Below are 22393 nucleotides of genomic sequence, written 5' to 3'. Positions count from 1 at the left end.
ACGCCAACGCCAATTGGGCTTTCGGCTGCCCTGTCGAAAGAAGAAACAAATTCAGTTAGGCTGTTCCGTAATGGACCAGACTGTGGAGCGCTGACCACCACCCGTTCCGCGAAGCCGAGGCCCCAGGGTGTTGTGCTAAGACGCTCGGAATGTCAAAAGAGTCAGACGGCGGCAGTACACTGCGCGTGGCTAATGGCGAAATGAGCCGCAGGGAGCCCTGCGCCACGAGCCTGAGCAGTTTGCGATGTCGTGACTAACATTCCTAACGCTAGAAGCTCCTCTGGGACGCCATTGCAAAGTGGGCCAGGATGCCTCGGTTACGCCACTCTGTGTTAGCCGGCTCGGCTATTTTTGCGCCCACTGGGACTGAAGCGTCGCCGTCACGTCAGAATGAGCTAGACCGTTACCGCAATTAGGCTTTTGTGGTGAATATTTATGTTATTTACCTCAGAGAATGCACAACATTCCACAGTGACATTTTGAAGTACGCTGACGGGCGTAGAAGCGCTGAGCTCGTCGTATATTCAGCATTACGCTGGCTGGCGTCCGTTTTTGACGTCGCTCGTCCAGTGGAGCTGACGCGGCCACGGGGCCCGGTGGGCTGGCGTTGGCAGCCATCCAGCCGGCCAGGCGTGGCGCGGGGCCGGGGCCGGCGGCCGGCGCGGTGGCGGTCCCCAGCTCTGTCCCGGCGGCGCCGGCCGAGCCGCCCGCCCACGCCGGCCGCTGACACGCCCCCCCGCCGGCCGGCGAGGTCCCGGCACCGCGCGCCGCGTGCCGACGCCGCCGGAACCCACGGCGCCACCATGGCCAGGCTGGCGTCCGTCCGTCTGGGGCGCGGCGGGGTGCGGGGTATGACCGCTGCCAGAGAGGCGATACCGCTCCCACGTCCAGGCCAGCCCCGAACAACTAGGGAGGCGAAGTCCTTCTGGAGGACCACGGACCACCGGAGATCGCAGACCAGTCCGGCGAAACAGAACCAGTCTGATGGTGAGGCAGCAGCCTCCGTTTCCAAGGCCGGCCTCCACATCGGAGCAGTGTTAGTAGCACGTCGAAGGTGGGTTATCAAAGCACCTGGCAGATTAACCAGTTGATGCATGCTGTACCGACCACCACCACCAAACCCCACTACCCTAAAATAAAACCATACTTACTAGCTGGACAGCTATCAAGAGCACGGTTTTAAGTGTGAAGCGCCGGTTACATAGGTCAAACAGATCTTCGAGGCTGGGTCCCAGCAGCTCCAGCGTGAGTGCGCGGTACTTGCTATTGCACATACCATAGTAATAGACCTCTGGTATGCCTTCTACTGGTGTCGCGCGCCCCACGCCGAGTCGTGCCGGTGCGAACCAAAACAGAACAGAGAACAGAGACACCGAGCATCAGTTACATGCCAGACGGAAGCCACGGCATGCGGACACAGAGACGGCGGCGCCCGCGCGCCCGCTCGCTGCTCGCGCGTGCGGCGTCCGCCCGTCGGCAGAGGCTGGACACGGGTCAGGTCAGGTCACAGAGAGGGATGGGAAGGTCATTGGGACTCGGCCGGACGGACACGACGAGCTACACGTAAGCCAAGACGGACAAGCGGACAGGCGGCAGGGCATAACGCTGGGAATGTGAACAGGCAGTAAGTGGGCGGACGGACAAGCGGACAGGCAGACAGATGAACAGGCGAGCGCAGAGCGAGCGGGCCAGCGAGCGAGCGGTGACGGGCGCCAGCCGCGGCGGACCAGCACGGCCGTACTTACTAATTGAATAGCTATCAACAACACAGTTTTAAGCGAGAACTTGCGATCGCACAGATCGAACAAGTCCTCGAGACTGGGTCCGAGCAGCTCCATGACCAGCGCGTTGTATCTGCCGCACGGCCCGAAGTAGTACACCTTGGGCACACCGTCTGTCGGCCGGCAAAGGTCAGGTCACGCCCGGTCACACGGCGTCAGCGGGCGCGCTATCTCCGGCCGCCTGTGGGATCAGCATTAGCACGACACACATACCACGCGCATTGATATGTGGTGACATGTAGCGAGAGCGATAACTTATCACTGGTCAATGACGGGATATTTTCAGGTATGGCGAGTAAGGTCAGGACACAGACACGCAGCACACAAGACACAATACGTACAATGCCAACAGAATAACGACACACACAAATGACCGCCAAACTGGCAAAAGGTCTACACAGCTTGCGTGAGAGATAATATCCCGAGAGTTAATAATTTTGTTGTCCCACTGCCAACGCGCGGCAAGCGTTGCAAATTTTCAGCACACCAGCCACGTTCCTCTGAGCTCGTCACGCAGCCCGTGTGACCAAACTGTGGCCGTTGCGCGACGCTTTTCTGCGTCCCCGGCACGCACATTAACAGTCGGCTAGAAAGGCGTCACGGACTGCGGTCCCAGCCTCCGGCGGCAATTACCGGTGGTGCAACCAACAGTGTTGACACTCACAGCGCTGCATAGTGCATAGCGTAGCACAGTGCGGTACGGTACATCATAGCACAGTACGGTACGGCACGGTATAGGACGGCATCACCCAGCGCGGTACAGCACATCACAGTACAGTAAGGCACGGCACAGCACCACACAACACGGGACAGGGTACGACACGGCACAACACGGAACGGCACGGTATTGCACAATACGGCACAGTGCGGCATTACAGAGCACAGCTAAGCACGGTAGAACACTCTTCCCACAGTGGTGCTGAACCACAGACATTTTTAGGGGGAACAGTTCGCCCAAAGACCACTGCATGAAACAATGCCTCTGGGAACGGGAAAGTCCGCAACTGCGCCACTGCAGAGTAACGGATGGGCCAAGGGAGCCCGAAGAGACCGAAGGCTCTAGATACAGGCTCTCAATTCTCAAATCCCAATGGTCCAGAAGTCTATAGCAGTTCAGTCATTGTCTCCGGAAAGTTGTGTGCTGACACAGTTTTACCGGTATGGCTGCAGAGGTTAGCATAAACAATTAACAAGCAAAGCACCGTTCTATGGAATGCGAAAAAGAGGAAAATGCGGGAAACGGAGCGATGAAAGAGGTAGCACAGTTAAGGCCAGTCTTGAGCATTAAAATTACGGCTCTTTCTAGTCACAATGGCGCGACAGACGCCTCCCATGTCGGCGATAATTCGATTTGAAAACAGAGTTTAAACTTCTGTTGGCTCTCGCTCCCGAATGTCAGTCTGCGACCCAGGAATAGCTACACATTGTGTTAAAGTTTCAAGACGGCGTGATAGACTCTATTCAGTTCAACACGCGATGGTCCCAAACGGTCGCGCTTTGAGACTGCGAGGAGACAATCCGGGTTTTGAAAATCCTCACGGTCGCGACTATCGGTCGCCGTCGTTGCCGATGCCAGACCAACAGTCGCGACGCTGATACTTCGACGACGTCCCACAAGACTCGCACTGTCGGCCATATCGTCGCTATCGACGGTCCGCGTCCGTCGAGCCCGATGCCCATTTCCGGCCGGAGTGGGCCACTCGCCAGGGGAGGGACGCGCCCGGTCCGTCGGACTGCGCCGCTGACCTCTGCTGGACAGACCCAGCCCACCATCGACAGACGGGGTCCACCGATCGATGCTGCGAGTTAGCGGCGCCGGCCGCCACCCCGTCCCTGTCTGGATCGGACCGGCGGCCGGCAGGTGCGCGCTAAGCCGCCGTCGTCGCCGGCAGACACTGACTCAGCTCAGCAGTACCCTCAGCGAGTCAGCAGTCGCCGCCCGACGCCCGCCGGACCCACCGCCCGGACCCGTGGACCTGGTGGGGGCGGAGCGGGGACGATCGACCACGACCCGTGGGGAGACGGGCGGCATCTCGGCGCCGCCGTCCGCCGGCCGACAGAAGCTCAGTCCGATGATGTGTGTCAGTCGGCCGGCCGCAGCGAAAGCGGAGCTGGGTGGCCGTGGCGGCGCGCGGCGCCCTCCGCCCGGATCGGGGGCACATTATGTGGCCATTACTTCAGCCGCGAGATATAAACGTCACCACCATCGCCATCACTGCCGCGCCAGCACACCGGCCACTCCACCCGGCTCACTGGCCAGGATGGACGGCCGTCGACAACAGAGCGGGCGTTCATTCGAAAGAGGGGAGAAACATGTATATCGCTGACTGATGAGCGATGGGAAGTCACGGGCGAATCACGGGGAGTTAGAAAGACAAGGGATTCCAATGATATCCGCACCATCGCTCACTCTGTCTGCGTTGTGCTCTACATCAATTGACAGCAGACAAACCACGTCAGATTCTGCAGTAGCAACTACTGTTCTACTGACACGGTCCAAAAACTACAAAACCCTGATGACACACACCAGGATTGGTCCAATCACCGCCCGTTTATCGGCCATTTCAGCAGTGTCTCTAAGCCCTGCCGCTTCGTCGACGCCTTGCCGTGATTAAAGTTCCCCAAACTCACTAACAAGACCAGCCACCAGCGCCGCCGCCTTCATCGAACGCCCGCAGCCCCACCCCGGCGTCTCCGCCCGCCTCGGCCCGTCGCGTCGTCGCTCCTCACCGCCGCCTCACACGGGCACCATCGACCCCGACGCGGGCGCATCGTCGGCCGGATGACTAAGTGCGTTATAATTACCCCGCAGCACCGGTGCCACGTGAGACTGTGGACCGAAGACGGCGTCGGCTCACCACCCGGCCGCCGGCGCCGAGCTGCCACCGGTCGATATCCGGGTCTCGGGAGGCAATCACGAGCTTTGACAGGTCGCTGCCGCCGCAGGGGATAATGAGTTAACAGCGTAGGCTGTGGACGCGGTTCAATATAGCCGCCTTCGGACGTCAGTCAGGTGAGGAGAGGTTGGTCCGGTCAGGCTGCGTCAGATAAAGAGCGAGCGATCGGTCCAGGTCACCCTGACGTGCCCTTCACGCCTGGAGGCGACCGACAGGTCACCTGATCCGGACCGGACTTCAGTTCCGTTCACCTGACCGCGCCCAGTCAGCCTGAGAGCAGGCGAAGTGCCGTCTCCTCGTAGTCAGTTCATGGTCGGTCGCCTCCAGTCGCGAGCTGCTCCGGCTTTTCCCCGGCGGCTGCCGGTTCCCACACGGCTACCAGCTCGGCAGAGTGGCTTCTGCCAGTCATGGCGCCGCCTCCCAGCTCAGCGTCACACCAAGGCAGCCCGGCGGATATTTTTCCCATCTCAGGCCGCCACCCAGGGCCGGGGCCGGTGGTCGTCACACCGCGTTACCGCCAATGTCCAACACGCTCTCCCGATCGGTCGACCTTACAGGCGTCATCGGACCACCAGCGACGCGGCCCGCGGGCACAACCCGCGCCGGCCACGGTCCATGGACCACGGGACAGATCGGTACCGCATTCCCGACCACCCTGTCGTTCCCCACGACACGGGGGACAACGATCGGCCGGGCCAAGTGGTACAGGATGAACCCGTCACCCGGCCTCGGTCTGCTCGCGGCAGGCTGGTCATTTAATCCAGAGCTAATCGAGTAATCACATTGGCGCCGCGCGGGGGCGCCGACCACATTAGCATTAGCCCACCGGCTGAATTTGTCTGTCTGTCCGCCCGTCCGGTTCATTCAGGCGCGGCACGATTCCATCCCGGCCGCCCGACCCAGGGACAGCTCGGCGGACAGGGCCGGTGGTTGTCGCTGCTGAATGGATGACGGTGCGCACGCTCTGGCCGCGGCCAGTCGCCCCCCGCCGAGCCATCAGCGGCTAGTCAGACGGGCGGCGCCGCCGAGCCCCGCAGACGGGCGGCAGTTTCTACACCATTGGACATGAAGCAGCCGGCGCCGGCTCGGTCAGGCGGCAGGCCGCTCTGCCGGCGGCTCTCGGTGGCGGGCGGGGTTTACTCCACCATACAGGCCCACCACGGCCCATCACTGACCCAGCAGCGGGCCACTCTGTCCCACAGACCCACCACTCACCCATCACCGACCCAGCAACGGCCCATCGCCGGCCAGCGGGCGGCAGCCGGCAGCGGCCACAAACGGAAGTGAAACGCGGCCACCCGAATCAGGCTAATTGAAACAGCGCCCGAACGAGCGGGCGCCGGGGAGCCAGAACTCAGCTGGTGCCAGTCAGTAAACGTCCGCACAGACCAGCATCAGACATCAGGTATCCGACCCGCTGTCACGAACCGACGGGAGCCCTAACGAATTTTGTGGGCCTCGGACAGCCCATTCACAAAAAAAACTTCACCTGAGGTGATATCAGATGGGCGCTCACTTCATCAGGACCTCCCTGGCGCCCATGTAACCCCATTTAGTCAGCTCGTTAGCGGGTCTCTGACCCTTTCTCGTCGGGTCTAGGCTGACCACTGAGCGGGATACCATCCCGAGGGGAGGCAGCTGGACGGGGGCTGGAGAGATGAATGTCGGCCCTTTCACCGGTCCTGCTCGTGTCCGGTTCGGTCCGACCCGTACAATGGGCAGGTGAGCCGGGCCGACGCCACCTGCCGCATGGGGGTCCGAAACGAGCTCCGGTAGGTAGCACATGGTGGAAAGGCGGCCAACAGTGGTGCGTATCATCGCCTAGCGACCGATCTATTCACACAGTGGACGCTAGTGTGAAAGACCGAACTTTTACAGCCAGCGTTCGGACCGAGCTGAGTCAACGCCGGATGAGCACTATCAAGTGACCCACGTACAGTCCAGGACTCCAGACCCTTAGGCACGTGTGAGTCACATTTTACATTCTGCGGAAGCGAATTTCCCGACCTCTATGTCCCGTGACACAGCGGGCAGCCAAAGGCGGCAACAAAAACCCTAATCACTCTCCTACCAAAAACGTGTCTGAGCAGGCTGGAATCGGCACTGAGTCAGCTCCTGCCAAACAGGTCCGCACTCCGCATCCCTTCTCGGCAATATGACCGGCGCAGGTTCGGACAGGCACAGACCGTTCCATACCAGGCGGCTTATACTGGGATGGAGATAAGTAGGGGGAAGGGATAAGTGCGTTAACCATCCATCGCGTCCACATTCCGCTAGCCCGTAACACAATGGAATGACCGGGAACAAACGGTCCCGGTGACAACTCCACGTTTTTTGCCATCAGCGCATGATGAACCAATCACATCGGGAAAACGGAATTCGTCACGCGGCACAGCGGCGACCCTGAACGGCGGCCGCGTGACGGCTGGGTCACGTCCGGCCCGCCCGGGTGTCACGCCGTCACAGCGGGACATCTGACCGTCACGGTCACGCCGGTCGATCTCTGATGGGTCGTCACCAACCGCTCTCAACACATCGGCGGATGGTGTACTGAGGACTGAGGTGCAAATCATTCCATGCTGTCGGCGACCAAATGTGAGGTGCAGGCGAGCCAGGCCTATCTTGGTCAGGACGGTGAAGGGACTCGATCTTAGGGAAAACACGAACAGAAAACCACAGCGTCACGCACAGTCACATGCCGCAACCCACATCCGCCCACCCCCCCCCCCCCCCGAACCAGCAGGTCGGGTCAGGCCATGTGCTGAGGTCTCGTTATTCGCCACCGCATCTGTCCTCAGCACATGGCGAGCCAGCCCCACAAGCTGTGGGACGGAGCAAACCCAACGTCTCTCTTCATCTCGGACCGTTACCATTTGTAGCGATAGAAGACCCACGCCATTTCACCGACAGTCTCCTAGTCAGCATGATCTGCCGTCATCTCACCAACGGGTTGGTCCGCGCGGTCAATGACTGCAGAGAGCACACTGTACACTGCACACAGCACACTTGTGCACAGTGCAGCGGCCGGTGCACGGCGGCAGTGCACACAACGCCTAGAGCCGGCCATGTGGCTCTCCGTTCGTTGCCGGCAGCGGGGCGGCCATTGGAAAACCAACATCGTTCACCATGTTAAGAATAAAGCAGTGGAATGTAAGACTGATATTGCAGCGATAAGACTGTCGCGTGATATTGCCCGCTTGAGAGTGGTGAAATGCGCCAAGACCTGCACAAAGATGTCCGGTAATAAAATTGTTGGGAGCGATATTGGTGGCTCAAAGCCACGTCATAGAGCAAGTTACATACAATTCAATTCAAGTGACAAATTGAACAACTGATGAGATAACAAGCGTTCAAATTTGTTTTACACATAATCCGGTGCAAAATATACCAGTTAAAACACCGTTCCAATTGTATAACAACTCACAGCCAGTCAGTGGCATAAACACGGCCATCCAGCCAGTGAAGCAGCTGCGGCCAGGCTGGCACCATCTCCAGCAGCTCGAGCAGCTAGGAGCGCGTGTCACCGGGCCGGGACGAACGAGCCGGGACGCGCCGAAAATGAGCCGGCCCGTGCCGCGTGGTCGAGCGCCGCCCAGCCGGGGCTGGCGCGCGCCGCGTGGCCTCCGCGGCAGGGCGCCAGCGGCGGTCCCACCCGCGAGGGACGGTCAACAGTAGCGCTCGGGCGGCAGACTGCTCACGCTGGCGTGCGCTGTATGGTCGGTCTCAAATTAAACCATTCCCATCATTGACACTTCCAACAGCGCACAACCACCTGGCAGTTGACGTTTGCCCGGCGGACGGGAGTCACTCATCTGAGGAAACCCGCAGTCAGCCCTCGCGGCCAGATCACATCATATCCGCAGGAAAGGCGCCACCGAGCGCCACTCCACGCGCCACCGGGCTCGCGCCATCCATAAGCGCTAAAGGACGAGCCACGGAAGCGATAAAGCAGCCGGTCGGCCAGTCGGCTCGTCCGTCAGCGAGCCAGGTGGGCGTGCCAAACGGCGAGGCGGCCGCGGCGCCCCGGCCGTACCCTAGCAGCTCGCCAACACTGTCACAGCAGCCGGCGGCGGCGGCGCGGGTCTGTTCCGTGCAATGAACCGCTCGCTCGTACTGTGAGTGACCAGCAGTAGCCGCTCACAATGCAACAAACGGCCGACATGACAGCGGACAGGGGTAACTGGGGTCGAAAAGTGACCACCGGGCCCCGTCGGCCCGGGGCCGTCTGCAGCGTCTCGCTGTGTATCGCGTGTCGCCAGGTGACGTCACGTGTGGCCGCTGACGTCACGGGTTCCCGGCGGCGGTATCGGCCCGGACATCAGACAGCGGCGGCTGACCGCAGTGACGTCATCAGTGCTCAGTTATTCATTCCACCGATGCGGTCGGTGACACGCCGTGTATGCAGACAATGTTTAAAGTTGTTTGGGTTGGGCAAAATGGGCCAACCATCATGGGATAGGAAAAACGATTGTCAAATAAAATGTATCAATGTTTCCGAGGTATTGATTCACTGAATGGACCTTTCTGAAATAACATCAATTCCCATAAGCCGAAAAGTCAAACAAATTTAAAATATCTGGTCTGGATGCACACAAAATTGCCAACTATAGGAAACAGAGCGGCAGCCAGTATTTCGCTAATGGTCACCCTTCACCTTCACCTTCAGCACAAAGGGTCACCTATTTTTCAGTTGAATTGCTTGTCAAACCGTTCCAAGCAGGCGGCCGTAATTCATTTCCGTCGCCCATGCCGCCGGCTGCGAACGGGTCGCCGCGGGGGGACGGGTAGAGGGGGGGCGGGGGGGGGGGGGGGTCGACAACAGTCGATACATCGGCAGCCGCCGCGGGTCGACGACACGAGACGGCAAATGAAGACGAACAGCCCGGAAGACGCAGGATGCCATGTCAGCGGCGGGTACGGCCGCAACTGGGAGAACGGATACAGGAGGAACTAGGAATCACGTAGGAATAGCTGGCAAGCGGCCGGATGGTGAGCGAGAATTCGGGATCGTGAACGCAAACAAGGAGCGAAATGGCAGGTAGCGTACACGGATGTTGCCACCGCCGAACTACAACTCGTTATTTTTAACCCTATTAGTGGCAGGCTCCTGGCTACCCCTATTAGTGGCAGGGGGGGGGGGGGCTGTTTACGACCCCCCCCTGATATCTCGAGATCTAACGGGCCGATTTTCAAAATTCAAACGGCATTCGATTTCGCTCAACGTGATCTACATTTCTAAAAAATAAAAATTAAAAAATGTCAATAGGGGGGTAGAGGGGGTAAAAACGGGCAAATTGCAGACACATTTTAGACTGTTTATCACGGCCAGGTTTCTGAACCAATCTTAGCGCAACTTTTGCCGATCGATAGAGAATGAACCAGGAATTCACATGGATCCTAAAAATATGCATTTTCAAAAATCATAGGCGGATAAAGATGTAATTACTAATTATTCCCCAATATTCAGCACCTGGACGCGCCTATGATTTTAGGGGAAAACATCGCTTGTAAGTGTTCACAAATACATGGTATGGTGCATTTGATCGCTTTCTGGCAATGTGACTACTACGAAACCGCTCATCAAATGGTACTGTACATTTCAGTATGAACCCCCCCCCCCCTTTTGGACGCCTGGATCCGCCTATTATAGCAAAAACGTGTCAAAAGAGGATGCACAATAACTTTGTATATGTTATCACATGATACCTTTCATTCACTGTTCGTAAAACTGGTGCATACAGTTATAATACATCAGCATCGTGATCTTCGCCCAAATGACTCGCTTCACGAATAGGACCCCCCAATTCCCAGTGCTCTGGAGCCGCCCCTGGTAAAGTTATGAACTTGAAATTTTCAGGGAATGTGCCCAATTTAGTTTTAGGAAAAGTCAGAAAATTTCAGCATCGTAGCTTCAGCGGTTTGGGAGATATTCCCGAAAAACCTGAGGGGTGGATGAAAACAACCCCCCTGCCACTAATAGGGTTAAACACGAAAGCTTCTCCACGCATTTACAATTTAATCGCATTCATAATAATGGTTGAGAACAGTTTTCGGTCTCGGCGTGGCACACAATTTTTTACTGACTGACACTGACTTTTTTACTGACAAATTTAAACGGACTGATTTTCTTTCGGCCTGTTTCACTAACAAATAAAGTGTGTAATTACAAAGAAAAAACTTGAGTTTAAAAGAAATAATTACCAACATTTGAAATTTGGATTTCACGAAGCCTTCGGGCATGAATTTTGAGTTTAAAATTTACCAACTTTTTTACAAGAAAAAAGTTTGTAAGAAACATCGAAATCGCAAACTTTCTGTTTCACGAAGACCAAAAACTTGAAAGAAAACGTTGTACTTACAAACCCGAAATTCCAGTGGCCCTTACGTTTGGAATTTTATTACTTTTTGTACAATGATGCAAAGCAATCAATTATTTAAAACAAATATGATATGCTGAGTCATTATATGCTCTTTTTTACTTAGCACAATCCCTACGAACCAGCTACGAGCAATAAATAAATATCGTCATGTTTTGTCATTCGCGCACCATAATTGCATTCAACAGTCTTCTGCTGTCAAATGTTTTGCGTGTTATTTTCTTTCAATAATAAGATATTGTGAACTATCATTTATACCATTCAGAAACAGCATCATTATTTTTGATTTATTCCTGCAATTTCTGACATGAATACTAGACATAGTTGCATAAAAAGAAGCAATATCTGTAACATGTTATAGTTCTTGATTACAAATAATTTTACTGTTTACAAGTTTATTTACCAACTCTTTTTATCGGAGGTGCCGCTGGTGATGAAGTTTAGTGAAATCCGATTTTACATAGTTTGCAAAAATACTTATGAATTGTAAAGTTCAAACACTTGCAATCGCAAGTTTTTAGTGAAACAGGCCTCTGATAACATTAAAAGCTATTAAAATTTAAAGCTACCGACCCCCCACCAAATCTTCATCTGGCATCGGCATTTTGCTACTGATGACGCCATTCCTAGCAACCGAGCGTCCCTAGCAACCGAAAGTGAAGACGTTGCACCTTCAACAAACGATCGTCAGCTAACTTCGTCAGCAACAAAGATATGAAATTGATGAATGTTATGTTGTGAAACTGAAAATAACTTGTGATAATAATTAAATCCTGATAAAATCCATACTTAGTAGAGCTTACGATACATCAAATTCGTATCGTGTGCAAAAATGTCTGACCCCAGTCCCCAGGTCACTTATGGTCAGGTCACCAGGCAAAGTGAAGTGAACATGTATCTAAGAACTTTGTGATTCAGTCATTCCTATATTATACATTCCAGTAGCTTGAAACTCAGGGTAGGTAGGTATTGCATGGGGGAATCAGTACCAACAATTTGTTTCTCTCAGAATTTGGATATCGGTGACCTAAGGTCAGGTCAATTTTGTGACCTCTCCATTTTACGGACTTAAATCAAAGGGAACAAATTGAAATGCTTTTCTTTTGGCTTAAAACACCCTCAAACATCAAGGCTGGAGACTTCCAGTTTGCGGTTAACTCGCGTTTATTTTGGTGGCTAACTTCCTTACACGCGTGTAGCTGCCCACCAACTTTTACCCGGGGACTTCCATCCGCGGTTAACTGGTGGGTAGCTACACGCGTGTAAATATTTAAATACCGACTTACACGCCAGTTTAAAGGGCTTCCCGATCAGCTGATCGGGATGCGGCGATCAGCTGGTCCAATGAACAAGTGCGTAATTACGTTATTTATGGGACCGGTGGCCCCCAATCAGCGTTTTTACACATGCAATGAGTACAGCCGTAACAATGGGATGTGGTGATGCATTAACCTAACCAGAACAGCGTTTGAAGCCGTGCCAATCAGCATCAATAATGCTAATCGCCTTGTGTTATTTCACTCTGTATGGCCGACCGCCAGTCTACTGCATGATCTTGCAACAGCCGTATCTCAGATTACTCGTCTGCCCTCGTCGGTTCGTCTCCGTCACCCCCCGTCCCCACCCCCGCCCCGTCACTTCACCGGTGAGGCGTCGTCGATGTCCAATTCAATGCCACACAAAGGACGATTATCACCGAGTGATCAGTTTAATATGTGCGTGTCGCGGGGGTGGCTGACGTTCCAACGGCGCAGGATCCGGTCCACCACCAGTGCCCATTTGCTGCCGTTTAAACCGCTAATGGTTCTTTTTGGCCGTCCTTTTCATGTTTCTCCAGAGCTGTGTCAGCTGTTTCTAGTCCCATTTTTCTTCTGACCTTGCATTACAGGCTGTAACAATGTTCTTCCAAGACCGTTTTCGTTCTTCATTACTCCTTCCATCGTGTCGCTTATTTTCGATGACTTTTACTTCAGTCTTCATGACATCGGCTAACAAATGCATGTCTCTACTACTGAAATTTCTGCTCCTCTTCTTCCTGTCCATGGTTGTTGACCGGACACTCGTATTGCTTCCATTGAGCTGGTCCTCGCCCCACTGACACGTAACGCGAAGTGCGACGACAGGGGCCCGACACTAGCCGGCTGGCTGGACGATCACATTATTTCGGATGCGATACGAATCCCATCTCACTATCCCGAAGATTACAAAATAGCAGCTGGTGGCAAGGAGATAGGTGCGATGGAAATAGACTAATACCTCCGTATTTGAAAATTTGAGTCCTACATCCTCAATTCTGTCAACTCAAATATTGCTCTGATTACTCATGTATGACTTGTCGAAAACATCTGGATACTTGCAGTGATGAAATACGTAATTTGTAACCCCTCAACAAGCACAGAGGCCAGTTTAACCAACAGAAAAATAGCCGCCTGGCGGAATTTTTTGCCTAAAGACCGTTTCACATACGGAGTGTAAACGCGATAAGCACGTAAGCGGATAGGGCTTTACCGCTCTCGATCCGTATGTGAATCGGCCTTTAGGCGAAAAATTCCGCCAGGCGGCTATTTTTCTGTTGGTAAAACTGGCCTCAGTACTATGAAAAGGTGACCTCAAATTCGTCTAATCTTAGCAGCCGAACGGCTAGGCCGAACTGGCTGAAAAAGCCAGAACTAGATGATTGCACTATTGTCTATCACTTGCACATAAAATTTGCACAGAAATAAACTTTTAAAACCCCCTAAGGACCAAAAAAAGCACCACCGAAAAGATACCCGCGAACTTAATACATGGGGTGGCTCGCGTGTAAGTTCGTTCGCTAACTTAGCGAACAAACTATTTACCCGCAGATGGAAGTCTCCGGGCAAAGTTACCCGCCGACTTAAACGCGAGATAAACGCCAACTTACCCGCAAACCACTTACACGCGACTTACCCGCGTGTGGAAGTCTCCAGCCCAAGAAACACAGGTGATCATGACACACTGAACCGAAAAATGCTTCTATGACCCGTTTATGCCCCTAAGGTCACTTCAGGTCATGAAACGTCTCCAACATTTTTGGGTCATCTTCGGCCGCCGTAAATTCGACCACGTCTCTGGCCTCCGCGACTCGCTTGGATGGATACCTCCGAAAGCTATGGCCGATATTCAAACCCTCGTAACTGCTCAGAAAATAATAAGGAACGGCGAGCCCGAAGAACTAGCTACCATGTTCACTTATAACAGTGACGCACGAAAGAGGTCCACCCGGCAGGATCACCTTTTCCACCTCCCACGCTCGCGGCTCGAGACAGGCAAGCGACGGTTCGGCTACCGGGCCGCGGCGCTGCTCAACAGTCTGCCACCTGGCGTCATCGAACAGCGCCCCGCCCCATTCGCCCGTGCGGCCAAGGCTGCAGTCTGTCCGGCGATGACGATCGCCCGACGCTGACCCGTGTCAGGGGGAGGGGGTATCCGCAGCCGTGTGTGGCGCGCTGACTTGAATTGTCCGTATGTATATTGAGAGTGAGTGTCCAGTGATTAAATCGTTATGCCTGTGTTCTAGCCCCTCCATGCTTTTGTTCCAACCCGACTCAGACTCTGGACTGTAATCGCCACGCGCCGTGTGGATTGTCTATTATTGTAATACATACATACACACATACATACAAATCGAATGACATCCAACATGACCTTTTCTGTGACCTTGACCCGAGGTCAAATTCTTAACCCACGCGCTTATAGGGGGAAGGGGGGTTGATCGGACCCCATCCCCTCCGTTTTTTCGCGAATACCTAACTCGCGTAAAAAGTCGCCGATCGCGACAAAACTTTCAGTACCCTCGAGGTAATAATTTTAAATCTACCCTAAAAATCATGACCCTGACCAAATTGACCTTTGACCTGTATAAACTATTCCTCGAGACCATGTTTGGCGGGAATCGCGATTCTGCGTACCTATGTCAGCTAGTATCTGCGCGATTGCAGTGTTTTTGTGGTTTCAAACATTTAAACATGTTAAATGATATTGGTCCCATGCATTATTGTGGGTGTCAAGATGGGCTGAAGGTCAGGTCAGGTTACTGACCTTTGATGACCTCGGTTCACTTTTTCGAGTTTTACATGTTTCTAGACTAGTTTTTGGAGCTGATTTCGAATTTAGCAGTTCTTTCAACAGCTTCGATGTAGTTTTGGTGCCTTCGTAACATGTTACGAAGCTGTCAGTGGCGGTTGACACCTACAATGAATACCCGGCTGGACCCCTGCTGGGTCACCTTCACCTGACCTGACCTGACCTGGCCTAAATGCATGAAGACATCATCTGTGATCAAAACTTACATGATATTCGTGATCAGCACCGCGAAAAACCTCATTGCAACCACACTTTACGACGTTCTAACAGGTCCCGATTTTCCCGACTTTTGGGTCATTGACCTGACCTGGAAGGTCAACCGAAGAGCTAGGACCTTAAAATTGGGTATCATCGGCTTGCTCTCGTCACGGGCAACACGCTCTTTTTATGCGAAGCTCTAGCTCAATCAGTGGCCAAACGGCGAGGGTTTAATTGACCTTTTCCGGTCAATTTTTCTGACCTTGACCACGTTGCCTCAAATTCGGAATTTTGGGCATACTTCTGATGCGCCTCGGTGAAACTTTTCCAACACCACCTTGCACGTGTCGCTACGATGCTTAGCTTCGGAAATATAAATATATCGTTCCGCACGTATGCGTAGCACGAAGTGTAATATCAAAAGGTTTCCACGTGCGAAGCATGTGGACCGTGCACCTCAGCACACCTATTCGTACAACGCCTTCAAGCGTTTGTCCATGTTGTGCCATTGTGCCGAGTTTTAGGTGCTTAGGTCAAAGTTTTCGAACATCGGAGAATGCCTCATCAAAACATGTTTTTCGCCCAGAGCATGTGCAATATGTACTTATCTCTCGGTGCCGATCATTCCATATGTCAGTAGTTTGGTACCGGGACATGTGACCTACAAATTTGGCACCTGGACCTCCCTTGGATTGGCTTAAAGCGTCGATAAAAGGCTTTTGTTCTCAATGTGTTTGTCGGCAAGTCACATGCGCCACGTGACAGAGAGTGACCCGGGACCTATACCATCACCTGCCTCCAGAAATGGCACGTTAAACGGCACCACCATCACCTCCATCCGATCATCGATTTAAAAATAATTACAAATTTATTTGCTTTACAACGTTTCACAGCACAGATTTTTGGCGCCGCTTTGTCGGCGCCACTATCTTCCATGGGAGGTCCCTTCGAATTGCCAGTCCAGTTTATTTATACGTCTATGAATTTGTACAAATTATCTGATTTAGTAGTATCGTAAAACATTTATTTTTCTTTTTATATCATCTGTTCCCAATTGAAAACAAGTCCATGGTGCCTTACTTTACATTTCCAACAATTATCTTCACAAAATCAGATACTTGGCAATGGATTGCCCTCCCTTCAAATTTAGTTTCAACTAGGCCTGTCTAGTGGGATACTAGAAAAAATATTCCAAGCACCAGTGACGTCACAATTTGTCCAACCTTATGTTCTAGTTATCTTGCTACCGACTACCGAGTCACATGCCAGTAAACATGACATATTTCCACGCACGGAGACCACCAATATCACACGGATCCGGGATGACGGGCACGGATCTGGACACCGGATAGCAGACACGAGCCAGGTAGCGGACATGGGTCGGGAGAGCAGGTGTATGCCGAGACAGCGATCGAAGGGCCGGTGTATTAGACAGTGGCCGAGACAGCAGACACTGACCAAACAGGCTACCGGTCAATACTCGATCCGTGCTGTCTGCGTCACAAGTCAGGGAGTAATCTATTTCAAAGGTCACGTCTCAGCGGCCGAAACCCGAAGTTCGCCAGAGTTCAACGACGCAGCGGGCTCCGAACTGCGCTGCTGCTTTCAGTTCACAGCGCGGCAAAGTAAGTGGTTTCGTTTCCCACCCCTGCCTGCCCAACACAGGCCCCGCCCTGTTCTGACAGGTGCGGCATGGGACGTTGAGCCATTCAGGTCGGTATGTTGCAGCTCTCGGTTCCGGGAAGTACCGCTCGGCGCGATGCGTGGTTGGGCTCTTGGCAGTCGTCGCGGCCGTCGCAGAGGGGGTCTTCACAGCGCGGCCGCCTACCACCGGGTTCGGTAGCCATATATCAGCAGTCGGCGGCCTATTTTGGACGCCTTTCCACGCCAGCACAGCCGTCGAATTCTGAGAGGCGGCGGCCGCGGGCGCGGCGGCCCCGTTCGCCGGATTGAGAGCGGCGGCGGCCACAAATATTTACAGGCGCCGCCGACTGGCCCCGGGCGAAGTCGGCCCGTCGGCGGCGGCGGAATGCCGCTCGGCTGGCGGGTATTGTCAACACCGGTCGGCCGTCTACGGAGGGCTGACGGATGGCTCCGGCCGAGCAGAGACAGCGCCGGCCGAGCAGACACAGCGCCGGCCCTGTCGCTCGGATGGATGGCCGAGAGTCATCCCCGGGCGGCACACCAGCCGTTACCTGGCCAGCCAAACAGCCGGCGCAGCCGTCCGCAGCCCCACAACATGGCAGTTAGCCCGGCTGACAACCTGGATGGATGACGCCGGCCCGGGGCTCAGGGTCTACCAGCCAGCCCGTTCGGCCGGTCGGACTAACGTCGCACCAGCCCCAACGCTCGATGGTGAGCTCGAACATTCGACCCTGTGTCCGAGCAGCCCAGCAAGGCTTCAAAGCACCCATCTACACGCGAAATGCCGTTCGAGCAGCCGCAGTCGTTGGCCAGTGCTCAGCCTGCCCCCCTCCCCCCCTCAGTCCTTGCACAGCCGTCCAAGCCCACATACCGCAGTGCACCTTGTTACCGAGTGAACCCCACCACCCTCAACCGAGCGATAAATGAAACGGCGACGCCCGGCATACCACCTAAAATCGATACACCGGCGCCGGCCGGCGGTGCGGAACGCATCTGCATACTGGCTCTGACAGAACGCCCGCTGAAGGAGCCACAACGGCGCCGCATCCTGCTTTCCATTCCGAGAGTCGTAACAGAAGCCCCATTCGCGCGCAGATCCCTCTCACAGCCCCACGCCGTCTTACACAAAGCTCCACAGAGCGTACAGTTTAGCATATCTAGCATGTCGAGCGGCTGACACCAGGGAGGGAGCCGGCGGGTAGGAAGGCGGGCACCTCGCCACGGTAGCCGGCACCTAAATCAAAGCCGACATCAACACAGCACTCGTTAGCTCCTCGTCTGCCGTGAGCGGCTGCCAAAACCGCTCGGCTCCGAGCGACGACTCGTCGGCGGGCGGCGCTCATCGGCTCATAGCACACGGCGGTGCGGTAGAGCGGCCATTTCGCCAGCTCGGGCGGCATGAGAAACAGAGCTCTCGGCACGGGACAGAGGGTTTGAAACGATACAGCCAGAGACAGTGAGCGGTGGGCAACGGGGAAACTGAAAGGGTGGCGGAAGTTGATGGTGGGAATAGAGCGAGGAGAGTTTTCCATGGGGAGCACAGCCGCGGTGGGAGAAATACTCTGGCTTTTCTGACAGCCACTCAGGCGCCACTTCTCCGGAGATAAATCGTCGCTAGGTCTGGGCTGAAAGGCGCCATGGCCAACTGAAAAGCCGAGCCGAGCGGTGGCGACCACAGCCCGGCCGCCCGCCGCCCGGTAGACCATCGCTCAGCGCTATGAGCCCTCCAGAGAGCCGCGGGGTGGCACCCATCTACTGGAGAACAGACGGCTAGCGAGCTGCCCGACGTCACAACAAACACGTCAGACACGTCAGTCTCACACAGACCAACATCAGCCGTGTCTGACGTCAGCTGCCTGCAGTTCCCACTATTGATCCGTGAGTCCTGTTCGCGGAAACGACAGGCACGTCTCATGCGGTATTTGCTGCCACGCCGCCGCTGCGTCGTTCCCCGCCGGCGTTCGGTTAGGGGCGAACAGCATGCGACATGGTCGTTCAGCGAAGCGGCTGTCACCGCCACTGGGGCGGCTGGGAGTTACGAGACACTTCAACGTCACCAACAAACAAAGACAGCTGTGGCCGACGGCGTCACCCACATGGGGACAGCCGGTGACGAGAGGTGAACTTCAGGTGACTGGTGACATCACTGCTCTGGATTCATCCTAACGCACCAGTCGGGCCAAACCAGTGAGTCTAGCGCTGCCCCAGCCCGCCGACCGGCCCTCCGAAATACCGGTGGCGATGCGGCCCATGCCGTAGGAAGATCCGCCGCCATCGCCGCGCCCAGTGTGTCGAAAATTGTAATGTTGCGAGGAAATCCACTCATAATGAAAAGTATAATGACATCCTAAAAATAAATGTAAAGACATCCTCACGGCAGTCACAACTTATAATATAACCTCGAGCCTAAACTTTTAGGAGCAAGAGAAACACGAACCTCGCAAACTCTCACAAGACGCCAAGACAACCATTCGAGTAGCCAAAATATTCAAATGTATGACCCGACTCAAAAACCTCATTTAACATCCCGAATATCAGAATGCCTTCAAAATGTTATCAGTATTTAATATTTCTACATCATTTTCTACTGACTTATATGAAAGCGGTGACATATATGAAAAAAAAGGGTCGAAGTCAAGTTTTATGAAAATAACGACATCCTTTCCAGCCTTTTTTCTACATCCTCCCCCTAACGTAAAAAGAGTTTAGCCACACTGGCCGCGCCGGCCGGCGCCACCGCCACAAGGTCGCTGGCCGCCGCCGCCGCCGCCGCCGCCGCCCTGCCTCAGGCGTCTGGATCAGCTGGGCCGAGCAGTCAGCTGATTGCCGGCCGGCCGGCTCCGCGGCTCAGGCTCGCCGCGTGGCCCGCTCGGCCGCGCCCGCTGCGAGCCGGTATACCGGCCAAGCAGGCCTGGCTGCAGACTTCAGGTACTCGTATAGCCTGGAGACTGAACACTGGAGGATTTCAGCTGCAGATGAAATAATACGGATTACGGATAACACAAGCGCAATTGTGCGCGCGAGCGTGCGTGCGTGAGGGGAGGGTGTTGTGGGGGAGACAAGATAGACGGTCTTTCTCAGAACGGCAGAGCCAAACATTGCACGTCCGGGCGATACTCGGATCCGGCCTGCTGCCTGGAAGAAGCTCAGCGTCAAAACACGCCCTTCCGCTGCGGGATTAGTCAGACGGCGATAAACTGGCTTCCAGGAACAGTCAGTCATCGCCGTACAGCCGTCTCCATCAACATTCCTCAGCCAGATCAGCTCGTCTGCGCTCTGATCGGCCAAGTTCCGGCCAACAGCAGTAACGTCGTTACGAGGGATGAGTTCGGGAATTCTGACGCAGTAACGGATCGACGCCGCGCGGTCAGTTGATGGCTTCCATACTGCCCGCCGGACTGACCGCCTTCGAAGAAACAGGGAGCATTAAAGTCGAGCTCAGAAACGAAAACGCACACCATCGCCCACCCAGTTCCAAAATGGTACTGTATAATCAAGCTAAATGCTAACAGCAGTCCGAGAAAAACTCCATTTGGAATATAACATCGATACTCCATTTAAAACATAGGCTGAAGACTCAGCAGTTTAGCGTCTCCGGATCAATATCGCCACACTCAGCACCTGTCTGTCCTATCATCCATAAGATTGACCCCAGCACAGGGGAATGCTCCGTTATCCTCTTGTTACCTGTCCCCAGATACGGGTCAGAAAGAGGTCACGGACTCGGGGCGGAGCTCGAGGGCAAGGGGTGTCAGTGGAGTCAGAGTATTGAACAGCCGGTCAATCGAGCCGGTCGATGCTGCAAGGGTCGCGCGGGGAGGGAAGCGCATATCGGCCGGCCAATTGATAGGGGTCCGGAGGAACAAGGCAAAGTCGCCCCAGACAATGGGAGGTCATGAGAGAGATGAGTTCGAGAAAGAGCCGGATAAGCTCGAAGAGCTGGGAAACGTCATAGCAGCAGATATTGGTTATAATATTAGGTCGTTCAATAAGTAACGAACAATCGGTCATAACTTCTTTATTTCTTTATTTAACACTTTCAAACTTTCACAGATTATAGATGAGACATTTCTGAATGCAGCCTATGCCTCAAACCAGCCGCCGCCCGCCTGCACACACTTCTCCCAGCGTTCCGGCCAACGCCGGAATTCCGCCCGGAAAAACGCGTTTTCCGTCTTTTTCACCCAGTTCATGACAGCGCACATGACTTCAGCGTCGGTCTCGAAGTGTTCACCATGGAGGCCATCCTTTAGGGGACCAAAGAGGTGAAAATCTGAAGGAGCCAGGTTCGGACTGTAGGGCGGCTGGGGCATGATATTCAGCCCTGTCACGCGATCTCCTCGCGCGTGGCGTGAGACAAGTGCGGTCGGGCGTTGTCATGGTGTATGGTGATGTTGTTGACATCCGAGCCGCGCCTCTTCTTCAGGATTGCTTTTCTCAGTCTCCTGCAGGACTGTGATGTAGCGGCCCGCTGTCCATAGTCCGCCCAGGTTCAAGAAAGCCCACCAGGATGACACCATGACAACGCTCGTCCGCACATGTCTCACGCCACACGCGAGGAGATCGCGAGACAGGGCTGAATATCATGCCCCAGCCGCCCTTCAGTCCGAACCTGGCTCCTTCAGATTTTCACCTCTGGTCCCCTGAAGGATGGCCTCCGTGGTGAACACTTCGAGACCGACGCTGAAGTCATGTGCGCTGTCATGAACTGGGTGAAAAAGACGGAAAACGCGTTTTTCCGGGCGGAATTCCGGCGTTGGCCGGAACGCTGGGAGAAGTGTGTGCAGGCGGGCGGCGGCTGGTTTGAGGCAAAGGCTACATTCAGAAACATTTGATCGATTATCTGTGAAAGTTTGAAAGTGTTAAATAAAGAAATAAAGAAGTTATGACCGATTGTTCGTTACTTATTGAACGACCTAATAGATCTGGGGTCGAATGCGGGACATGACAGATGAACATATAAAAATAATGAGAACCTATGAAGTTCTTCTTTTGAGAAGTACGTTGATCAGTAAGTTGACAGTGAGAAAGCGATAAGAAAGCAAAAGGGGATGCTAAGAAAACCGCAAATCACATGATGGAAGGCGGAAGCCAATGTTGCTGTTTTTATAAACTCTGATGGAAAATAAACATCATGAACTCTGAGAAAGCTTTAAATGGCAGGAGTGAAGACCACAAATTTCAACCAGCCAGAACGGTCACGAAATAACATGCATCGAAAAGCCAGTCGGATGTCAGAACACCTTAACCTTTGCTAATGCCAACTTTGTTCTGTAAGCAGAATATGTTTCTTTGAAAATCTGGTTCGGACTGGTTATATGACGTGATACCGTAGCGTCGCCATTGGTCAGGACCACACTCGAGGAAGCTCAGCGGACGGAGCTGGGGC

General features: G+C 54.3%; 1 protein-coding gene across 29 annotated transcripts in view; it reads right to left on the bottom strand.

Annotated features, from left to right (window-relative positions):
* LOC122383886 (casein kinase I-like) overlaps nucleotides 1-22393 on the bottom strand; it is a 69623-nt gene that overhangs the window by 31749 nt on the left and 15481 nt on the right. For 11 of the 29 annotated variants that reach the window (XM_043370712.1, XM_043370730.1, XM_043370717.1 and 8 more), the window contains exon 4: nucleotides 1746-1894. In XM_043370712.1, coding sequence (XP_043226647.1) covers nucleotides 1746-1894 — 149 coding nt within the window. Of the gene's footprint in view, nucleotides 1-1151; nucleotides 1307-1745; nucleotides 1895-22393 lie in introns of all 29 variants that reach the window. The other 18 variants (XM_043370706.1, XM_043370714.1, XM_043370721.1 and 15 more) reach the window with 2 other exon arrangements.

The sequence above is a fragment of the Amphibalanus amphitrite genome, unplaced genomic scaffold (assembly GCF_019059575.1).
Source record: "Amphibalanus amphitrite isolate SeventyFive unplaced genomic scaffold, NRLGWU_Aamphi_draft 000175F_arrow, whole genome shotgun sequence".
NCBI classification, from domain to species: domain Eukaryota; kingdom Metazoa; phylum Arthropoda; class Thecostraca; order Balanomorpha; family Balanidae; genus Amphibalanus; species Amphibalanus amphitrite.
This window is presented reverse-complemented; position numbering and strand designations above follow the sequence as displayed.